The sequence below is a fragment of the Poecilia reticulata genome, chromosome 9 (genome assembly GCF_904066995.2).
Source record: "Poecilia reticulata chromosome 9, P_reticulata-male-v2, whole genome shotgun sequence".
Lineage (NCBI taxonomy): Eukaryota > Metazoa > Chordata > Actinopteri > Cyprinodontiformes > Poeciliidae > Poecilia > Poecilia reticulata.
In genome coordinates, this window is record NC_088838.1 from 32934114 (window position 1) to 32956829 (window position 22716).

General features: G+C 38.8%; 1 protein-coding gene across 3 annotated transcripts in view; it reads right to left on the reverse strand.

Moving 5' to 3' along the window:
- Window positions 1–22716, reverse strand: part of dmrt1 (doublesex and mab-3 related transcription factor 1) — a 28019-nt gene that overhangs the window by 3724 nt on the left and 1579 nt on the right. Inside the window, exons 2-5 of one of the 3 annotated variants that reach the window (XM_017306468.2) lie at window positions 21788–21962; window positions 15868–16028; window positions 9680–9854; window positions 3163–3388 (exon numbers count right to left, since the gene is read on the reverse strand). In XM_017306468.2, coding sequence (XP_017161957.1) covers window positions 3318–3388; window positions 9680–9854; window positions 15868–16028; window positions 21788–21962 — 582 coding nt within the window. In that variant the 3' untranslated portion in view covers window positions 3163–3317. Of the gene's footprint in view, window positions 1–3162; window positions 3389–9679; window positions 9855–15867; window positions 16029–21787; window positions 21963–22716 lie in introns of those variants that run through there. The other 2 variants (XM_008419378.3, XM_008419377.3) reach the window with 2 other exon arrangements.

Here is a 22716-nt window from a genome sequence, read left to right on the forward strand (position 1 = left end):
AATGTTTGGTATATTTAGCTAAGTTTAATAAATCAGATAAAAGCTGGTTTGGGTGCAGCAAAGTCAGCTTTATATTGAAAGTATCTGGATAAACGTGGCTGTATTTACTGTAAAGGCTTAGCTCTACAAAGACAAATGCTCTGTGTTGCACTTTACATTTTAATCTTAAGGAAATCAAGTCGGAAATAATTTTACCCTTATTTCAAATAAAATGGAGGAGTCAAATTTGCATCGTTCTTTAATTGCAGCACAAATTCAGAGAAAGGGCCACAAATGGCCCCCGGGCCGCAGTTTGGACCCCCTGACTCAAAGTAAGAACCTGTGAGACAGAAGATCCGTTCTTCACCTGTGTGAATGTGTGGGAGGCGTTCAGGGCCGGCAGCGTTTAGTGAGGCTGTTATGAAGGAGAAGAAATTAAATCGCCGGGATGAAGAGTTGCCTGTCACATGACAAGGTTGCCCTGAGATTAAATGGCGGCCATTAAAATGATACGAGGTGTGTCTAAAAAAAAAAAAAAAAAAAAAGAAGCAGGCCCGGTCGGACCCATGTGTGTCCAGCTTGTAAAGATGGACGCTCCCGTCTGTGGCTGCTCATCACGCCATCGGAGCGGCTGCAGGACTTAATGGCCCAGAAAACGGAGCCAGAGAGCAGCCGGGCGGCCGGGCGTTAAACAGCGAACGCACTCAGCCGACGTTCAGCAGGCAAACCATCACCCTGCAGCCCAGATCCTCACCAACACGCTGCAAACACACTGAACCGCACCAGGTAGTTTCTGCTAAAAACACACTTTAAATAAGATTAAACTCACCAGCAGCTTGTTTTAAGTCAGTAATTTGTTAAAGCAGATGTGGACAGAGAAGAAAAAAACTGTACTCAAGTAAGAGCAGCACTACTTTAATATATTTACACTCAAAAGTAAAAGTGAAAAGTATCCATCCAGGAAATTACTACAGTAAGAGTAAAAAACTATGTGGTAAAAAGTCTTATCAAGTACTGATCAAATGATCAATCATGTAATATTTAAAAATTACCTCATCAGACGGACCAAAATGTAAAGTTAAGTGGAAATTTTAAGGATAAAAATGACAATAATTAATAAGTAACAAAAAATAACAAAGTAATTTTTTTCAAAATGAGTTTCAATAAAAATGTTATGAAACTTTAACAAAAACTGCAGGTGAGTGTTTGTGGTGACGTTTTAGGTAAAACATGTTTGTTTTTCATTCAGTGGGTAGAAAATCCAGAAATGTTACACCAGTAAAATACTTCAGAATAAAATTACTCAGGTACATGTAAAAAGTACAGCATAGTAAAAATACTCCTAAAAGTACATTTAAAAAAAAAAAATGACTCAAGTAAACATAACTGCCCAACTCTGATTAGAACAAGACATTTTTCCTGTAAGGACAATAATCTGCCAATAAAACCTGAACTTTTTCATCAATATTAAGAAATTATTTACTTAAACAAGCTCCTACTTCTTGATAAAAAGTTACTTGTTAGTCTGGCCTTATCTGAGGCGTAATTAGATATTTGCTCTAGAAACTAAACCAAAACAACTTGGTAAGATATGGTGCTTTTGCAGTGTATTAATAAACTTTTATTTAACCTGTTTTCTTTTAATGTTAAGCTTTTACTAACCAAAACTTGCATCTTTTATGCTTTTTGCTTTTTAAAATCCCTACTGGGATTTTCTGTGATAGAACAACAGAAAGTGGCTCGTAATCGGAAAGTTGAAGGAAAAGAAAAAAAATGTTTTGAGCGTTTTATGCATAAAAATCTGAAAGGTGCGGTGTGAATTTCCCAGCGTCAATAAACAAGGATTCCTCTGACCTTTTCCATGTGTAAATAAAAATAACCACAGAGGTGATCCTTAGTTAGGAAACATGTTTTGCTCACAACTTTTTTTTTCTTCAAGAAAAAACTCAAAATGTTTTTGTTTTGATCAGCAGAACTCTGATGCTTGAGCTGCTTCTAATTTTAAGCCACATCAAACACTCTAATCAGTGAAGTAAACCAGGTCAATAAAAGCTTTTGCATTGCCATTATTAAGGACTATTCATTTTACTGTCTGCTGTTAAATCTTCCATAAATTTCTCTCTCCCGTCTCGTCAAACTGAGAAGCATTGAGACAGTAGTTTAAAGGGACGGAGCCGCTTTTGAAGCAATTAAGATGTTTAAAGAAACACTTAGAGGCTCATTATTGGTTTGCAGTGGAGCCGATGTGAGTGGAGGACCGACGCAGTTTGACAGAAGGCATCAGGCTCTGAGGTCAAAGGCTAATTAAGCAGAGACGACCCTTTGCTCCTGCATTGTTAACCAATCTGTCCCCAGCGAGGACGACCGCCAGAGAGGCGTGACGCCGCCGCCGTCTCCGTGCTAAATCTCCATTTCGGCTACTGTGCCCCATCAGCTCGCAAAATGGCACGTCGGAGGGTCGCCGGCGTTCTGACGGGATCCATCCAAGAGTTATGGATATGCAATAATGAGCTGAGGCGGCCGATCGATGTTTGCGTGACTTCTCTATCATTGCGCTTTAAACAAGAGATTAATTGTGAGTCGACAGCGTAAGAAAAATGCCAAAGTAAAGGACACAGGAAGAGTGAAATATATCGCCGCGCTAAAGCTGTCAGACGTGCTTATTCAAGTCGTTCAACTGTTTCAGAGAGCTGCCGTGGAAACATCATTTACCAACGCACACCAACACCAGCAGGCCGAGGACAGGGAAACGTTACTGAGTTTGTTTTATCAGAAAATCCTGAGGAAGCACCGTCTGCTAACCCTGGAACAACAATAATATAATTTATTTATTTAACACTTCTCTGAAAACTCAAAGACATTTTACCAGAATAAAGCACATACAGGAAACAAAGTCATATAAGGAAAAAATAAATAATAGATTAATATATTCTGAGTTTAAATTAAAGTATTTAAAACTAAACAGATTTAATTTAAAGTTGTCAACTGTTATTTTTGACAAAAATAAACAATTTAAAAAGAAAAAAAGAAATTGTGGTGGAATCTAAAGCAGTTTTTTCCTTTTATCGTTTTCAGAGACAAAACAACCACATTCAGTTATTCTGGACGTAGTCTGCTGCGTTTTACTTTAAAATAAAATGATAAACTAACCAACTGGAAAAAATATTCTGTAATTACTTGTGCTGGGACTTTAACACGTTTATTTAGAACGCATTAAAAATGTCAACACAATTAATTGTTTTCTTTTGCAGCCAAAACCTCTGTATTCAGGCATTTTTGGTATTCATGCCAGGCCACCAGATGGCGCTGTGATTTCAGCATGTCATCGGATGTGCAGGTTAAGGAAGTGCTATCCGTTTTGTTGTTCTCTGCCCTGGCGTGCGTCCAGTAAACCCGACAGCTTTCACACCTGCAGGGGGCATCCACACAAAGTTTCACTGTCTTTCTGAGAGCTGGTTTTAGAAACAGTGTTCCTGTCAGATCAAACTGGATTGGAGCAGAAATGCTACGGTTCTCCTCTGTGTAAACGGGTTGTAATGGAGGTGCTGCCATGCGATTGGTGATTTCCTATTTATGTCTGCAACACAGTAAACACAGAAACCACCAGACAAGGAGGCTGGATAGATGATATCTCCATGTTTTGCATTCTGTGCGCCCCAAACCAAGACCAACATCGTTTTAATTAAAGATGGCTGAAAGCATGAAGAGGCCAAGATTACCAAAGTTCACAAAACTCACTGGTTACATTGAGTCAAAGACAAACTCTTTCCTGAAACTTTCCTAAAACCATGAAAATTATGGACAACCTCGTCCATCCTCTTCATGGGAGTGTCTTCAGACAGAGGCTTCTTCAAATTCGCTGTAATACAGACTGCTACAGGAGCTCTTTCCTGCCAACACCCAACACATCTACAATAACTCTATGAAAAATCAGAATTAATACGAGTAATAACAACATTTAATTTATCTAATTTCTCTAAAATCAATAAAGTATTTTTAAATTTTTGAATTAACGTAATGAACTGCAAGTCAAATCAGTTTCTGTTGAGCAGAAATGGAACCGAAGTTTCATCTCTGCCAGTTTTCCTCCTGTAAAACCACTAAAACAGGGAAACGTTCTTATCAGACGCTGAGACTTCAGGTTCAGCAGAAGGACGTTTCCGATTCAACAGCATTTGACAACCATTTCACTTCACTTCAAGCCAGCAGGATGGTGTGTGTGTGTGCGTGTGTGTGTGTGTGTGTGAGAGAGAGTCAGAAAGAGAAATAGAGAGTGAGGATAAGAGGACATAAACTACACAGCCCTGGCCATTTAATGTCTCCACAGCCCCAGGCCTGTGTTAATGGTGGTGTTGTACAACGCATTACTGTGGTGCTTGTGCCCTGAGCAGACAATTATACTGGTATTTAGCCCCGCAGGCTATCAGGGCACTTAGCAGCGCCACGGGCCGGGGAGGACGGCTTGACAGCTCTCACAGGAGTTTTATTCTGTAATCAAGAACCAGGAGAAACGCTAAAATAAGAGCCACCAGGTTCCCAGGGGCCTCCAGTCAAACATCGCTTCAGCTTGCAGAAACAGCTCAGAGAAACATTCTCATTTACTGACTTAACAGGGACCAAACTGGCAGATTTGTTGGGTTGTAACTGAGTTTTAATATGAATCTAATGAAAGTGGACTGAATGAAAAATAAATAAAACTGGATCTGTTTCCTGTAAACGCTTTTCAGGTGACTAAGTTTGAGAAACAGCTAAATGTGTTAAACCTAATTTCATAAAAGGACTTTTGACAAAAATAAGTTATTTTGTATTATTTACCATTGGATCACGTCAAAAACTGATATTACAATTAGGGATGAAAGTTTGGGCTGATATCGATTTTGTTGTTATGATTAATAACGGTATCTACCAATATTATATATATGCTATAAATATTTCTTTACCGTTTAAACACCTTTAGAAAGAAGTGACCAGAAACTGACAGCAACAGGATGAAAATAAAAATACTATTTTATGTCTATATTTGATATGAAAGCTCTGGAACATGTAGAAAAATGTAATCTAAATGCACAAAAGCCTTCGGGGCAAAATGACTGTAAACATGTCAGGAGAACAGTTTGAACATCTACAACTTTTTCCACATTTTGTCTCATTGCAGTTTTATTGATTGGACTGATACTGATATGTTAAAAAATAACTAAAATCAGTCGATACCGATGTTAGCGCTGATATATTGTGCATCCCTAATTGCGATTAGGTTTGTTTACTCAGAGAAGTTGGTTTATCTTAGACGAACACATTTTGCCTTAATTTTGACAAAATTTTAACACAACTTTTAAAACTATCTCTTTTTTTACATATTTGTTGAAACGGTCACCATGTCATGACAGCTTGGTATGTCACAGATCTGTAAAATAATCGAGTTCCCCTCCCTTCTCCTAGTCCTATCTAGAAACAACCAATCAAAGCCAGGAGGCGGGTCTTAGTGCTGTCAATCACCCCCTTTCTTTCTGCTACCCTGCAGATAGCATAGCCTGTTGTGAATGCTAAGGCTAGTTGACATCGGATGAATGGCTTATAGATATTTACACTATAAATTAGACCAAAAATCTGTGCTGAGATTTTGTGTTTTTGCAGTGTCCTGTTGGTTTCACCTCTGTTAATGAATCAACAGAGTAAATGTGTTAAAGTTGGTGACGTTTTGCACCCATCAGCAGTGAACTCTGGCTACATGACATGAAACAGCGCTTACTTTGAAAAGGTCACCTCTTTGCAGCGAGGAACCGATTTCTGATTCGTTTAGGTTTAATAAATCCTAAAGAGTGAGCGGCCTTTGTGGCGTCTCAAAAATGAGTGTGAGGCGAAGGTTTGTGGCAGTAAATAATCTGACCTGAAAGCAGCTAAAAGCCATTTTACACACGAAACAAAGAAACGCGGCGGCAGCTTCTTGGTTGTTTTTTTCTTTTCTTATTCTTCAGAGGGAGGCTGACAACCAGAAACGACAGACTTTATACGCAGTAACTCAAGTTGGTGTACAGTAGGATATAGATTGAAGTGAGAGAAATCAATAGAATATCATCTAGAAAGATAGTAATGGATTTCTAACTTAATGGGCTCACACAGGTCTATCGATTAGCAGGATGAAAATCTGCAATACCTCAACAATCTGATTTGCATTTAAATTACAGTAGGCGCTGTGCTGACACCGATATAACAACACAGACAAACGTATAGCCGGCCGAGCGGCGCTCCATCATCACGTCTGACTGCGGGATAAATTCGCTTTTCGAAAAGTAAAGGAAAAGTTGCTGTGCTGAGAGATAACCAACTTCTAAATTCTGTTGGTCGGGAGGGACAAGGACAGAAAAATGTCACCTATGAGTCTGAGGCGGCCATAACTCTGGCTGGGCAGCTCATCGTGAGGCGGCTGTTTGTGGAGAAACACTGTGGATGTCTCTGTGTATGTGTATATTTGTACTGAGTGGGTGGGTGGGAGTGGAGGCGACCTGAGATGAGATGTTGAGAGGGGAGGGGAGTTTGATGGACTGCACTGTCACCTCCCGGCCGGCGATTTACAGCGGCGCGGCTGCTGACGAGCGCGGGGCAGTAAACAGGCCGGCCGGGGGCGTATTTCACAGCGAGCTGGCTTTTATGAAGAACACCGGGATGGCTCTGCCCACGGCTCCGCCCGCACCGCCGTGACGGATGGAGAAAGACGCATGACAAGCTTCATCATTGTTTGTAAATCTTAACTGTTCCCGCTCACTAACTCCAGAAGGCAATTTTGCGGAGACAGCGAGAGAGGGGGGGGACGAAGAGCGAGGAGGAGGAGGAAGAGGTGAGGAGGGGAGGGGAAAGGACAGCGTGGCACTCTTGAAGGTTATTTGGATCTCTGTATTTGGCCAAATGATTAGCCTTATCCTGGGAGGGAGATAAATCTGCCAGGCGCCGTTTGGCAGCCGTGTGAGAAGGGAGGGAAGGAAGATCACAGGAACCGTTTCCTCCGTCTGATCCCGACCAAAACATCGCTTTACTTCAGCTCAACGTCCAGCCGCTTTCTGTAACAACACCTGCTTCTCCATCACAAATGTTTGCAAATATTTGTCGCTATTCTGCTAATGTAAAAAAAACTCCACAATGTTGCAGTTGCCATAAATAAGAAATTAAATTAAACTCACATTAATAAGTCACTAAAAATAAGCACACCAGCAACAGCGATGGCCAACAAACCCGCTTCTCTCGACCCACTCGGTTTTAATTTATGGGTTTAAAAATGATCGGATGGACGCTGGAAAAGATTATTGTTGTGTTCATGTTGTGCTAAAAGGAGGTAGACTATCAGCAAAGCTAATCAAGGCTAAAAGAGCATCTCAATGCTAAACATGCACAGACGCTAACGCTACGGTCAGCGTCCAGAGTTCACTTTTCTAAAGAAACATCGGAAAACTGAACGGCTAGAATAACACTTCATATTAATCTGATGGCTGAATAACAGATTAAAAACAGTAAATATATTTGTTTCTGAGCTCATGTCTATTCATCCAATAATTTAGCAGCAAAAGAGTTTTTTTAATTTGTCAATAGTTTTCTAAAAAAATTATTAATTACAATTAACTCATTTAGTCAACCCCCACCGTTATTGTGTATACTTTAATATCTTTTATTGTGCATGTAGCTCTGACGGATTAGAATCTCAGTAACTTGTAAGTGCTGCTTTTGTTTTTACTGTTTTACTTCGAGAGATAAAAGATAAAAGATGAAAATAATTAAACCTGATGTGAAGGTGTGACATGGCAATGAAACAGATCCCAGGGGTCTGTGTGCTGGACGCACATTTCAGAATCCTGCACACTGCAAACTATGTTTGTTAAGCTAAGAGGCCGCTCTTCATGTTAGCTACAGTCCTGCAGTATAAAAGATGTTGGTCAGATCTGCTAATAAACAACCTGCTTCGTAAAAATCTGAATTTAAGATCCAGCTGTGAACCTGCAAACCTCTAATAGGCTATGGAAATGAATACTGCCTTTTTTTCTTTTTTTAAAAAAAGGTGAATTGACACTAAAAGTGGGACCACCGGCTGAGATTGTTGTTTTCTTGTAATGGAGCATGGCGGTTCAGGGTGGAGCTGACGTGGGACCCTCACAGCAGAGGGACAGCTGAAGGTGGTAAACAAACAGCGCTACAAGGCCAGATGTGGGGGTCTTAAGCTTTACGATGCTGGTGGTGTCATCGCTCCCTTTCAGGAAAAACGCGGCTGATGCTGTGATTCTGACGCTCTTTCTCTGTGACCTTCTCGTGGGAAATTAGATATCACTACGAGAAAAACACAGGTACAGAAAAAACTGGGTTCCTAGCATAAACATGTCCTACCAAATGCCAAAAATGGATTAGTTCACAGAGAACAATAACAAATTAGGGTGATAAAGCCATGATAAATCAATAACAGATATTCCAAAGGAAAGGGACTTCCGAGGAATTTGAAATCAAAAATCGATCAGTATATCGTCACTCTGATACTTCATGCTATCATTTCTGGATTTGGGTTCTGCTCATCAACCTTCCTTTTCCTCAAACCCAAAGGCCGGGATGTTTGACAGAAACATGATTAAAACATAATTACTTATCAGAAATACTTTCCAGATCTAGTTTCTTTAACAAACTGAACCCCGACAACAGACTTTTTTTTTTGCATCAGCTTAGACTGAAAGTGAGTGAGAATATCCTCCATGCTGGAAATATGAAGGTAGGACACAAATAAACAACGTGCCATCCTCAGTAAAACAGATATTAAAGTAGTTATTGTCTGTCTTAGCTAACACACAAAAGCTAGTTTGACAGTAAATACTACAGCAAATATCACTGATATGAATCTAAGTACTACAAGCTATCAAGTAATAGCTTTAATGTACTTATATTTATAAGTTATTAAAGCAAGTCGCCTTAAAATGGTTATTCCACAACACTTTTGAAACCATCTTAAAATGTAAAGAACAAGAAGATTTGCTGAAGAAAAATAATTGAAATAGCCAGAAACAGATTTTCCATCCTGGACAAATTGGTCCCTGTAATCTCAGTTTTTGCTGCCACTTTGCTGTCCATCTGTAATCTCACTCTTATTACGTACTTATCTGCATTCTTTAGATATTTCCAAAAAACACTTTACTGAAGATGATAAGCAACGCACATAATCTGATTCCCCCACATTCCCTGGTAATAAGGAAGGCATAAACTCCCGGCAACCAGCGACGCTGCGCTGAGATTCTCATCTGAGTTCTGGAAATAAATCTACTGCTGCACAAATCAGAGATTACATCTGCTTCATCTGTAAACATGGCGAAAAGAAACAAAGCTGCACTGTTTGGGACTTCTTGGACAGGTCTGCACAGTTTATACTCTGTTCCCCTTTCTAATTTCCAGTAATTCGCCTGAATCACATTTTAATACATTCTCTGTTGTATTTAAAACATCAGAAAAGCATTTAGCTGATTAAAGCCATAAAGCAAAGCCTTAAAATTCATTGATGAGAGCCTGCATACACGGAAAGTACTGGATTTGCAGTAAAGTTTAGTGCAAGTGAAAATGAAATTTTATGACACTCTCGACTTGAATGCAGTCCTCCCTTGGATGTTCTGTTGATAAAGTCTGGGTAAAAGTTTATGGGGCCTTATAAGTGTGTGTGTTGGAGTGTTTCTGTGTTGCTCACAGCCTGCCATGGTCTCAGAGCAGCTGTTGTTCTCCTCCAGGCTGACGAAGGGCGGCACACAGGTGGTGGAGCCCAGACCCTGGGTCAGGTAGGTGGCCCCGGGGTAATAGGAGTGCATCCGGTACTGGGAGGACACGCCGTGGCTCGGGAGGCGGCTGTCCCCATGGGGCATCTGCTTTAAACAAAAAAAAACAACAAAAATGTCACCATTTATATGTAGAATACACAGTAATTAGATGTGCACGGTAAAACTGTTCAAAATGTTCACCTTGACCTGACCTGTCGCTCACAATCTGTTTGCAGCTGGTGAACACAGCTTATATAAGCACTAGCAAGCCACACTCTTCAGTGTTGATGTTGCTACCGATGGAAAACAACTCAAAGTTAGCTATTTTCACAATAAGTAAAGTGTAAAACTAAAGATTTTTAAAGGAAACTAGTCAAAGCATGTCAGTCAGGCTGGTACAGTAAATAGTGGTCATCTTAGTCCTTCATCATTTAAACTTTTGGTTGAATTGTTCCACCCTTTAGGTACAAACTAAACATATTCCTGTTTAACCTGTAATTTTAATTGCATTTCTTATTAAACAGAAAAAATGCAATTGCAAACTTGTGTCTTTTCAACATTAGAATATCAAAAAAGGTGTGCGCACTTTTGTGCCTTAGCAAGCTAATGGCAACATATACCTCAAGCATCCATCCATCCATTTTCTTGCACCCTTTTTCCCTCAGTGGGGTCGGGAGGGGTGCTGGTGCCCAACTCCAGCCAACGTTTCGGGCGAGAGGCGGGGTACACCCTGGACAGGTCGCTAGTCTGTCGCAGGGCAACACAGAGACACACAGGACACACAACCATGCACACACACACCCACACCTAGGGGCAATTTGGAGAGGCCAATTAACCTGGGAGGAAACCGGAGTACCCGGAGAAAACCCACGCACGCACAGGGAGAACATGCAAACTCCATGCAGAAAGACCCCAGGCTGGGAATCGAACCCAGAACATTCTTGCTGCAAGGCAACAGCTCTACCAACTGCGCCACTGTGCAGCCCTACCTCAAGCATGCAAACACTAAAGGTGCATGTACACAAGTAGGGGTTCTTCTATTTGTTTATGAAAATATTTATAGGATATAAACTCCTAGAAGTGCAAATAAACCTTTTTAAACAAAGTGCAGTCATACTGGATTTTGAGGTTGAGACGTAAACAAGAAAAATAAACTAATAAAGAAAATCAGCTTATCTTAACTTTTTAGGAGTTTGTCTGAGGTTACATTTACATTTTTGATAAAACGATGATCAATTCCTTCTCATTTCAATTCTAACAGAGAACAGCTTGTTCTCTGTCAGTCTGACGCCCGTGGAAAGGCGCAGATTAACTGCAACAAAAATGTTACAAAAGCACAGAGAGAGCAAACAAAATCGGTGCACAGACGTTTTAATGTAAACGCTGTAGCAAACGCCTGCACAGGCCCATTCCTTTCTTCAAAAGCAGTTGCAGTTTAAACATAGATTACACACATTTCAAAAACAACTTACATGCAAGAATGTCACACTGTATTCATATATATCTGTGATAATTGTTGCTACCACTATATGACCTGATTCAGCTCCAGACATTCACAAGCAAACAGGAAATCATCATTAGCTGCAGGAACGAGCTGCAACGCCCGGCGGCTTTCTCCAGACCTCTGAAAACTTTCAGACGAGCTGTCTACTCAGCAGCAAGGCCGCCTCACTGAGGGTTTTCAATTTCATTTTTATGGAATTTGATTTCTGTCAGCCTGTAATATGTCACCCGTATTGTCCACACCATCAGCTCCGCGACAGCTTTATAAACTGTTATTTAAGCTACACTCCGCTCTTGTATTGGGCTGTGAAAAATACAACAGAGATTGGAATGGAGTCTTCAAAGTGCACTAAGCATATGGCTCCCAGCACTCATATAGCACAGGACTAAACTGTCTTAGCAAAAGTTGCTCACAAAAGGCTTTTTTTCTGGTTAACATGGATGGTAAACATCCAGATCCAGTGTGTGGATTTGGGCTAAATGAAGGATTCAGTGTTGCATGTAGAGATTGGCATATCAATGCTGATGATTTTAGTCTCAATGATTTTTTATCCTGGAAAAATAAAGGTTAAATTAAAAAGGTTTAACTATGAGAATACATTTTTAAACATATAAACTGTATAAATTGGTCCTTAAGCTTGCCATCTTTATGCTTCTGTGTAAATTGTGCACAGAAGCAGTTTTCTTTCTCACTGCACTGTGTCAAACAAACCAAAGCCTTTGAGCAACCCATTCCCCTCCTTGCCTTTGGGGGCGCTGCAACAAGAAGGAAACAACATGAAAACCTCTGAAGACACTGAACCACCTTCCTTCTTTACAAAATGTAAATGAGAGTCATTTATCCCACTATTGCTGGAGCAGCGCATTTGTTTTGGTGATATTTACCCAGAATGCCCTGTGCTTCCTGCTTTTGGAGCGGTCTCCAGTCCCTTTGATGTTAACAAATGCATTCGAACCGAACCAGAGTTCACCGATCCGAACCAAACCGAGGTTTGTAGGCAAACCAGAGTGCATGTTGTGTGTATTGTAGGATTTATTTTTAGTCTTTAAAGACCACAAGTCATTTTACCCGTTAGAGCATTTAAGCTACTCATACATTTGTTTTGTTGTATTTACCCAGAATGCCCTGCGCTTGTAGTTTGCTTCCTGCTTTTGGAACGGTTTCTGGTCCGCTTGGCGTTCACATATGTATTCAAACCGAACCCGAGTTCACATAAACCGAGCCGAGCCTGAGGTTTCTAGGCAGACCAGAGTTCACTTTTTTTGGTCCACATCGAAGTTTGATTTTGGATTCACACATTCAAAAACAAACCAGACTTTCTAGGCAAAGTCTGGTTAAAGTGAACTAGACAGTTGGTGTGAATGGGCCTTAGAACACCAACAGTTTCGAGTTGAGAGTAATTTTGTTACGTACTATGTACAAGTACAAGAAGACCTACTGTTTTGTATTTTTGCATTTAACTAATAATCTATAACAGAAAGAGAAGTGCACTGCAGCTTCCTAATAATGGAAGTTTCCACACATCCACAGCAGTGCTTATAAGCTGACTTGTTGAGTCTCGGGGGGCTTATTACCGCCCTGACAGTGCCTGTCTTCTTATCTGGCACCATCTTCTGTCTGGAAGCTCTTTGCCACCCTTATTTTATCACCATCCACCTGCATGGCAGCCAAGCACCGAGAGCAGAGCAGAGCAGAGGAGGGAGATGGCCTTACGCTGATAACAACCGCAATGTTTCCTCTGGGGCTGCACGTTGGAAAGGGATTAGCTGGGACCTCAAGTTCACTTACTAAAGATTACTTACATGGATCTTATTTCACAGCCCAACACAAAGTAGGTCAAAACTGTGAAGCAGAAGGTAAATGATACCTGGTTTTATAAAATAAAACACTGAAAACCGTAATGGGGTTTCGTGGTCACCAGTCACAAGAAAAGTGTGCTACCAAGATTTGTGACGGGAATGATGTGCTTGTACAGGAACTCAAGAAGAATCCCCTTGGCCTGTCAGCTTCAGGGGACGGACATGTCCTGTATAAATGTATGTTGTTTTTGATTAGAAATAGCAACAAAAATATAATCTGCATACTTCAAACTCCAAAATTAAGTTAATTCATGAGGTAAATTATGGCTAATGTAGCGAATATGCATCATACCTAGATTTATATATGTGCATATGCTATATTCAAATTAATCTGCACCTAATTTAGTATCTATTTGACAGCAAAAACAATTATATATTATTATATATAACTATAAATACATTCTGCTGCTGTAGGGGTCAAAGGGCATGAACATGAATGCAGAGTTTGCTACATTAATATTTTTTTTGTAATTCATCCTTCACTTTACAATGTGCAACTTTGTGTCAGTCTTTAAAAAGTAATTAATTTCTCCAGATATAGCTTAAATACATTTCCAAACGTTCAGGTGGTATGAGTATCTTTACAGCACCGTATAAAGTCAGAACATTACAGTGAAGCAAAATAAACAGATGTGTTCAGGATGCACATCCTGAACACATCAAATGTTCACTTTTATTGGATAGTAAAAGAATAAAAATGACAACAGAAACTGACCTAATCTTTGACGAGTAAGAGAAGATATGAAACTGTGTTTTAGGAAGTAACTTTCCTGAAAATGTAAAAGATAAATTCTTAACTGGGTATCTCTCAAGGATGACGCTTGAAGTTTAATAAAACTGAAATATGGTCAAATAAAATAAGACTATTTCGAAGCAAAAAACAATAAAAGTAAAAAAAAAAAAAAAGTCATCTTTCTCCTTCCCACTGTGTGTTTGTGGCATTAATAGAATCCACAAATAATAAACTGGAATTACAAAAAGAGTGGCCAGTAAATTTAGAGAATCGCATCACGTAACCCCTTCAACCCGACAGCCTGCCAAAAAAAATCATAAATCACAAAGGAGGATGGCTAAATTATGCTAAAGAGCGCTAACTGATTAGCATTAATGTGCTCACTTTCTTCCTCAAGCGCTGGAGCATGGCGGTTTGTTCTTCTGCCGACAGACAATACCATTAACCTTTGCAATTTAGCCTCTGCAGGGTGGCAGAGGCAGTGACCCCAAAACTAGATGTTGCTACTGGGGGAAACCGGAGGGAGGCAGAGAGAGGTGGGAAAAATGATCTTCATAAAAAAACCAAACCACATCGTCAGGGATCAGGGGAGAGTTATAGTTATATTCTGCTTCATGCATAATCTCATTTCCTTTGGACACAACAGAGATACATTCCAGTATAAATCAGTGCATGTACACACAGTTGGAGGAGGGACCAAACGCAGGCTGCCAGACGAAGCTAGCAACTGAGTTTAACTGCATTTTGAAGCCGTTACTATTTGTACTAATCTTTTACTCAGTACCTACCTTTCTAAAAGTATGATGTTTTAAATTATGGAAGTATATTCTGAGCAAATTAAACATGAACAGCCTTTATTGTCGAACACAGGAGGTCAGAAGTGGTGAATATTTTAAATGTAGCTGCAACCACTTGGTTCACCAATAAAACCAGAAATAAAAATGCAAAAAAAAATTTAATATTTAATCGTGCTAACCATAACGAGCACCTTTAGAGGAATAAAAGAGGACATTAATGTTAATTCTACTTTCTAGGACAAACGCAGGGAAACAGTGGCACATTTATGTTACTCTCTATAACGTTTTATTTCCGGTTACATTACCACAATGTGCTGTGTGGAAGGATGTTGTTTGATTTGACAGATAATGACAGCAAAGTAACCAATATAACAGCTACTTTATTCTTTATATTCTTTTATTCTTAGTAAGGAATAAAATTATGTTTATTCTTTATTAAGAATAGATATCCGTAATTATTATTTTTTTACTGTTGTTATAAATCTTGTTTAAGAATATAATAATATTCTAGTAATGTAATGCTGAGGCCACTATTAGAATAAAATAACATTTGGTCCAACTAAGCTGAAAACAGTCCGGGATTCATAGGCTGATTATTTAAATGAACTGATCATAACAAACTAAACCCCAGCTTTTTGGTTGTATTTACCCAGAATGCCCTGCACTGTAGTCCACTTCCTGATTTCGGTTCTGTCTCTGCTCCGCTTGGTCTTCACATATGCATTAGAACCGAACCAGAACTTTTATAATCCACATCAGAATTCAACTATGCATTCACAACTCCACTAGCAAACTGGACTTTCTAAACAAATGAACTGGAGTTTGATTAGACAGGACTGGTGGGAGCGACTGGGTCGGGTCTGCTGACCATCATGACCCAAACTGTTGCACAGATGACTTCATTAACCTCACATGAATATCTATGTCTTCTCCAAGTGGTTTCTTCTGTTTGACTGAACTACATTTACTTCTTTGTTCTTCTTCTTCTATCTGTTGTAATTTAATGTTGTTTTACTTTAGATGTCTGGATGTAGATCATTTTTAATATAAGTTTTCAAAGACAGCCTACAAAGATCTCATACAGATATTTTCTTTTTTAATAGGCTGCAATGAAACTTCAGGGAGCTCATTTTAAGTCAATAATTCCTTAATTTTGATGGAAAAGTTCTAGTTGCATTGTCAGATTATTTCACTTGAAACATGACATGTCTCTCATGTTGTGTGTTACCTGGTACTGTGGGTAGTTGTACAGATTGGTGTAGTAGGGGGGGTAGCGTGACTGCTGGTAGAAGTTGTAATAGGAAGTTTCCAGCAGGAGGTCAGAAGTTCCCTCAGAGTGAGGCCTAACAGAGGAAGAGGAGGGACTGGAGGACGATGAAGAGCGACTTCCTGGAAAAAAAAAAATGGAGCAAGACTAAGATTGTCTCAAATAAACTATTGTCCGATTACAGATTAATCTGTAATCTGTATTTCTATCATGTAAATTAAAGATTTTATTTTATTTTTTTACATTCTTTGACATAATTATTTCCCAGCTTCAGTTAAAAAAACACTCAGAAGTTATTACTTCAGCTCCAGCTGGATGAAATGTTTGCTGTAGTGGAAGTTTTCCTGAGTGTCTCTTTCAAACCAAGATTAAACAGCGCCATCTGCTGGTGCTGATGACACTTATATTTACTTTAAGAATATCATCTGAAAGTTTAACTAGTGGAGGAATTTAGCTGGAAAACTCATAGATTTATTACACATAGTGAAAATTTATTTCAAGCATTTGTTTCTGTTCATTTTGGTGATTTACAACTGATGCATAATCTTTGAAAAAACAAAATTTAAATAAGATCATCAAACTACACAAGACCAATAAAAATAAATACAAATATTTTTTTACTGGAGAAATGTTGGAGAATCTAGATTAAAAAAACACAAAGAAAACCAAATAAATTGACCAATACAGCTGGTTTTCAATGAAGCCTTTAGAGATAAAAAACATGTTTTCGGATTTGCTTTTGTTTTTGTAAGGTTTTATTAAGTAGTAATATTAAATATAATATAGAATTAGTTTGCATTTTGCACAAAAAACATATATATGCACATGTTCTAGACATTTTGCACAGAAAATTATATGAATATTTCTAATCCAGTAGATTTCTAAGAGTGAACAATGGGCTTTAATCTTTAAGTTATGTAAAAAAATTTTTTGAAGAAATGTAAGTATTTGTTCATGTTTTTGTTTGAATTAGATACAATATTACAGGGATCTTACAGGGTTAAAGTTTGTGTATGTAGGACATGTTGGAAGCTAAATAAAAAATGTTTTGTGAAACTAGTTTAGCTGTATCTCAAATAGCATACAAGGGAATAATGATATTCAACAGATTAGTGCTAATAGTGGATAATTTAGTAAATAAAAACAAGATATATTTAAAAAACATAAAATAAAGTGCATCATCTTAACAAAAGTTCAGTATTTTTCCACCTAGCTGTGTGGAAGTCTGGCGGATCTATTCGTGAAAAAATAGATCAAAACAATCTTTTTTCCAAAGAGTCATGACACATTTTTATCACTATGAGTAATAAAGGTGACTAAACTATGTTTTTTTTGCACTTTGGGCTTAACACAAGGAATGGAGCACCGAATCCTGCAGTTGTTCCTGTAATCTTAGCAATTTTCTCTACTAAACATTTCTTTCTTCCACTCAACTTTCCTTTAATTTGCATTAGGAGGCCAGAAATTAAATTTAGGGTGTTCATTTACAATAAATTGCAATCATCCAAAGTAGAAATGAACTGCATCACTGAATGACTAGAATGACTGAATTTTTCAGTGACATTCAGATCGAGATGGACCTGTGTGATGGATAATTCTTCCAGGATGAAAAGTTCAAGATAATTACTGGCTATCTGCTGTGCTTTCCTTATCAGCAAGGCCACATTCCTCTCAGGCAGACCACGATCTTTTGGTTTTGCACAATGAAGACACTGTGCATCCCTGAATCCTCAGATATTAAGTCTTTTGTCCCCGCTCCGAAGCCAATCTTGTCATCACCGTATCAATGAGTGCTTCACTCCTTTTTCCAGCACAGCCCGCTCTCACTGTTCTGAGGACAAAGTTGACTTTTTTTCACACAGCAAAGCAGGGAGAAACGGAGCGTAAGCAGCCTTGACCTTCATCACATGACAGGTCCATATCATACGTTCTCTGCTAACAAGCCTCCTACTAGGATAAAGTCAACAATGGAAAAACTGTTTACTGCTGCAAGCCAGGAGCCAGAGCAGAACTGAGTCAGCAGGTGCCTCAGAGATTAGAGGCTTTCTGACCGACATGCATGTAATTATAGCTGAAATAACACTATTTAGCTTGCCAGGATTTTATCTAAGACAAACACCAACTTGGTACTAATTTTGACACATTTTCTCCCAAAAATGTTGACTTGTTTTCTTTTTAAAGACTAACGCAGGGAAACATACAAATGATAGCAGCTTTATATAGCCTAACCTGAAAGAAGCAAACACATTTAATAAGTTTGCAACGCAATGACTAACAATATGGTGATTTATGCACATATTAGGTCTTGGTGATATGGCTGAAAAATGCATCACGACATAAATGTTTCATATTAGTCGATATCAACAATTATTGATTATTTTTTTTGTTTTAAATATCTGAAATTCTGCCAACCTGGTGGCGTGACTTTTGTTTTTCTATCCAAAGGTTTCACTTCCTGCTGCTGTTTTTCAATTTAAAAATGCATATCTAAAGTTCTTTTAAATGGTAGAATATTTCCTCAGGTCAAATTATTTGGTCTCTAATTAGCTAGCCAATGTTTTGAAGTGTTAAAACATTGGCAACCACAAAGCTCTCCTAGAAAAAATGCGTGGTTGTGTGACACAACTGGAGGAGAACAGAGTCCAATAGCTGCAGTCGGTTTGCTGATCTTTTTAAATATTCCAGAGGTATGAATATTTTTTAGCTTAATTATATGTATGCTTATTATTATTCTACCTTGGTAGATGTATATCTGAATATCTGTAAATGTAAAGATGCATTCCCAAAATTCTCTCAGCGGTTAGCATTTATAGGTCTGTTAGCATTTTGTTAGCATCTTGTTTTCCATTCCAATATCTGCTCTTCTACCATTCATCTCTGTTTACTATACTGTCAGTAGTTCTAGCTTCTGGCTAAAGCAGGAGCTTTCAATCTTAAACATGCAGCTAATTTAATTTAACGGTCACCTTCTCCAGGTCTGAGTCAATGTTTTCAGCTGCACAGTCCTGAACGTTTTCCTCCATCTAACATTAAAGGTTGTCGCTAGAGGTCTATTTTTAGGGGAAAGCTTAGCAGGATAAGTAGAGGCAGTAATAGCACCTTTTATTTTGAAATATGGGCCAGTTTTGCACCATTATGCACCAAACACGATATAAAGGCTTCAACATGTGTTTGAAGTGAAAGATCCACTTTAAGCCGTTATGAGACAAGGTGGTGGGACCTTACACTGCTGCTGCACAAGTTACTCAACAGGTTGTTGCTAGGCAACCAAAGAGTGAGTGGGTTAGCTGATGCCACCAATCTTGTTTAGCTCGCCGATTGAGCCTGCATCTCCCAGAATGCTGTGCGGTTCTGGGTCAGAGTTCAGTGAATATTCTATATATTTAATATTGAACATTCTATCAGACATATTATCTATTGATATTCATCACATATCTATCGCAATCAATATTGTTAATGATTTGTTGTCCAGACCTGGCACATACATTTAACTTTTTCTAGTAGGAAAAGGTTTTCTATCAAATGTGGTTCATCACAACCAGGCCTGGTTAGAGCCTCTCCTGTTCTCAATCCAGAAATCACTCCAATAAGACCTGTCTGAAAAAAATGAGTAACAATTAAAGATCCTTAGAAACATGGACATCATGCTGAAAGTCCATGCAGTGAACTTAGATCAGAAATGGGGAACTGTGAATATGAAGTTTGAATGAATTCAGAAGAACTGGTTCTCAATTAGGTTGTTATTATTAAAAAGCTTTTCCTTCTGCTTCCCCTCATTCATAATATCTAGTTGTTTTTGTCACTTGTGGATTCTGCTCTAACCGAGTTAGTCAAATGGCCGATACAGAACAAGAGAGAGGCACTGCTATTATTGTTCTAATAATAAGCCGAGTCAGCAACTTTCCCTGTTTTTTTCCAGAGGATTTTGAAACAATAAAAAGATTGCTTGGTGTTTAATCTGTGATTCCCCCCCCCCTCTGAGATAATATTTACAATTCTATAATTAATTCACTTCAACCATAAATGGTGCTGCAGAACAGTTTCAGGAAACTCACATTATTACACTACTGGATTTACACATATAACCCACCAGTTTCTTATGTCTGAAACATTAAAAATATGAATATTAATGGGTGCCACCTGTATGGACCTTACCACAGGGGCCACGTTTCATTGGCTAATGCCCATTTCACGTCACAGCGCAGCTACCACGTGCCTGACCGTCTCACAAACACAAGCTACAGTAGTAAAGACATGCTAATGTACATTGTGGACTAGCAGACCGGCAGAAAGTTTTTGCATCAGGACTCTAAAAAGAATGGTTCTCCACCGTCAGTGGGGTATCTGTACAGGCGATGTCAGGTATCCTGATCGTGTTTGTGGAACTAAAATTCACAGATTTCCAAAATCTGAAACGGAAAGCCTTGCTTGGATCAAAGCTTGTGCACGACGGCATTTGCAGCTCAACCGTCGTAGGATCAATAAGAACAAAGGAGTGTCTGCTGGTGTTAGTATTATTGCTTTGCTTTCTTTGTGTTTAGTGAATGGGGATAATAAACATCCATTATGAAAACCTTTTAGCCAAGTACAGCATAATGGCAGTACCGATACAACTTCTACATCCTGAAGCCTGTCTGTTACAGCCTTACGTTAGCTGAACAGATCAATATGCAATGTGTACCGTATCTGACATACATTAAAGATTTTATTTCACCTGAAAAGGCTTTTTACTAAACTGTAATCGTGTTAGCCACGCTAGCTTTTACTAAACTGTAATCGTGTTAGCCACGCTAATCGTGTTAGCCACTCTAGCACTGAGTACAGTGTATCAGGCCTAGGCACACTCAATTTGCCAACAGAAATCCCTGGTTTTAAAAGTAACCCTCTAAACCATGAATGCCCGACTTACCCAGCCTTGCAAGAACAATAGGCATCAGTGATCTTGTCCACGGCTATATTTATGCTGAGGGTGTGAGGATCTGCTGTTTTCCTCATCGACCGGTAGCTTTTCGCTTTGATGCGCACAATGTTGGAGGCATCGTGTGGCTAAAACACCTTGATGTCGTCCAAAAAATATGACATGAACTTGTTGGTTCCCCTGTCCATTGTCGTGGCTCATATATTGTGAAAATCTGGCAGAAATGCTAAACTAATCGACTCAGAAATACTCTGCAGTCAGTCAAAATGAAAGACGCCATGTTTACATAGAAACTAAGCACCGCAGGCTTTGTTTGTGAGACATGCAGCCACGTGGGATTTTAGAGGGCGTTTCTGGGCAGAGCTTGGTAAGGTCCATTGTCACCCCTCTTTTTTAATTCAACACATTACCTGCAATGCTTCTTTTCCAACATATAAAGTTGAACTGGAAGACAAAATGATGCCAGATCGAAACCTTAATTTTAGCAATATATTTTTGAACACAATCAGTGCTGCCACAGATATTGACACCCCTAATGAGTCCTTTAAAATAAATTTAAATGCAGCACATATTTTTATTTTTAATGGGATAAAAACCTCTAGGAGCTTCTGAATAGTTTGTTTCTCTGGGGTTGAAATATGATGGGACACCATCAGATACAGGCTGGAAAATGAGCTCAGTTTATCTTGCAACCACAAAAAGTGAAGTTCACTGTTAGGGAGTGACATTATAAGGGTTATCATATCTCCATAGCAACCACTAAAAGCTAGCAGAAAACAAGTATTTTCTGTCCTACCACCACAAACGTGAACATAACAACGAGATTTCCTCCAGTGTATTATAAGCCTGGCGGGCCACCAGGCTTTACTTCTTCCCTCACCAGAATAAGCGTCGTTTGTTTCTTTATTATAAGTAAAGAAACATTATAAGCCAGAAACTGTAAATGATAACACAGATGCCCACCTGACACAGCGAGGGATGAGTGGCTGAAGTTGGTCGATGGACTGGATCGGCCCTCCACAGAGAAGAGGCAGTCGGCAGCAGCTTCGTTTTTCACCATCACATCAGGGCCGGACAGATTGACCGGGGCACTGATGCCCAGCTCCTCCTCCTGGGCCTGCTGCCTCCTCAGAGCAACCTGAACGGGGAAAAGATTGATTAGAAACCATCTGGTTAGAAATGTTGCCTTCATTTCTTCATTATATTTCAGAACAAATGTAACATCAGTTCTCCTTACTTATTTTAAATGCTCACTTTAGATAAGTCAGGAAATAACCGTGAAAAGTTAAAGGTATATTTTCCCCCAATGAAAACATTGACTACAAACGCAGAGGAAATTTTAGAAATACAATTAATTTTTTTGTTTCTCAATGGGAAATTAAATGTTACTGGTGTTTCAGTCTGTTTTTGATTTAAAAACTACTGTAACAAAGATTTGCAGTGATAAGAAGTAAGCACTATAGTTAGACATGTTGCAATAAGCAATAAATCAATTAACCCCACGATAAATTAAAACAAACTCAATCATTTCAATTTGGATGGCTTATTGCTTTTCTCTTTCTACCAAAAACTGGATGATAAAAGTCTTCAGTCTCAACCAGCTCTTTATTTAGATGGGCAATTTTGTTTCCATAAACCCATAGCTCATTTTATTTACTGTTTTTGTTGTTTTGTTTATTTATTTTGGATATTTAAAATGTCCTCCAGTTCCAGTGTTAAATATTCATTAGAATTTAAAGTTCATAGGTTTTTGAGAATGCCTCATCCATTATATTACTTTAAAATGGTCTCAAAACAACATTATTGTTTATAGCAAAAACTTCTTGGACAATTTATCGTCCAGCAAAATGTGTGTGGTGTATTTCTGAACGGAGCTCCTGGTGTAAATTTCC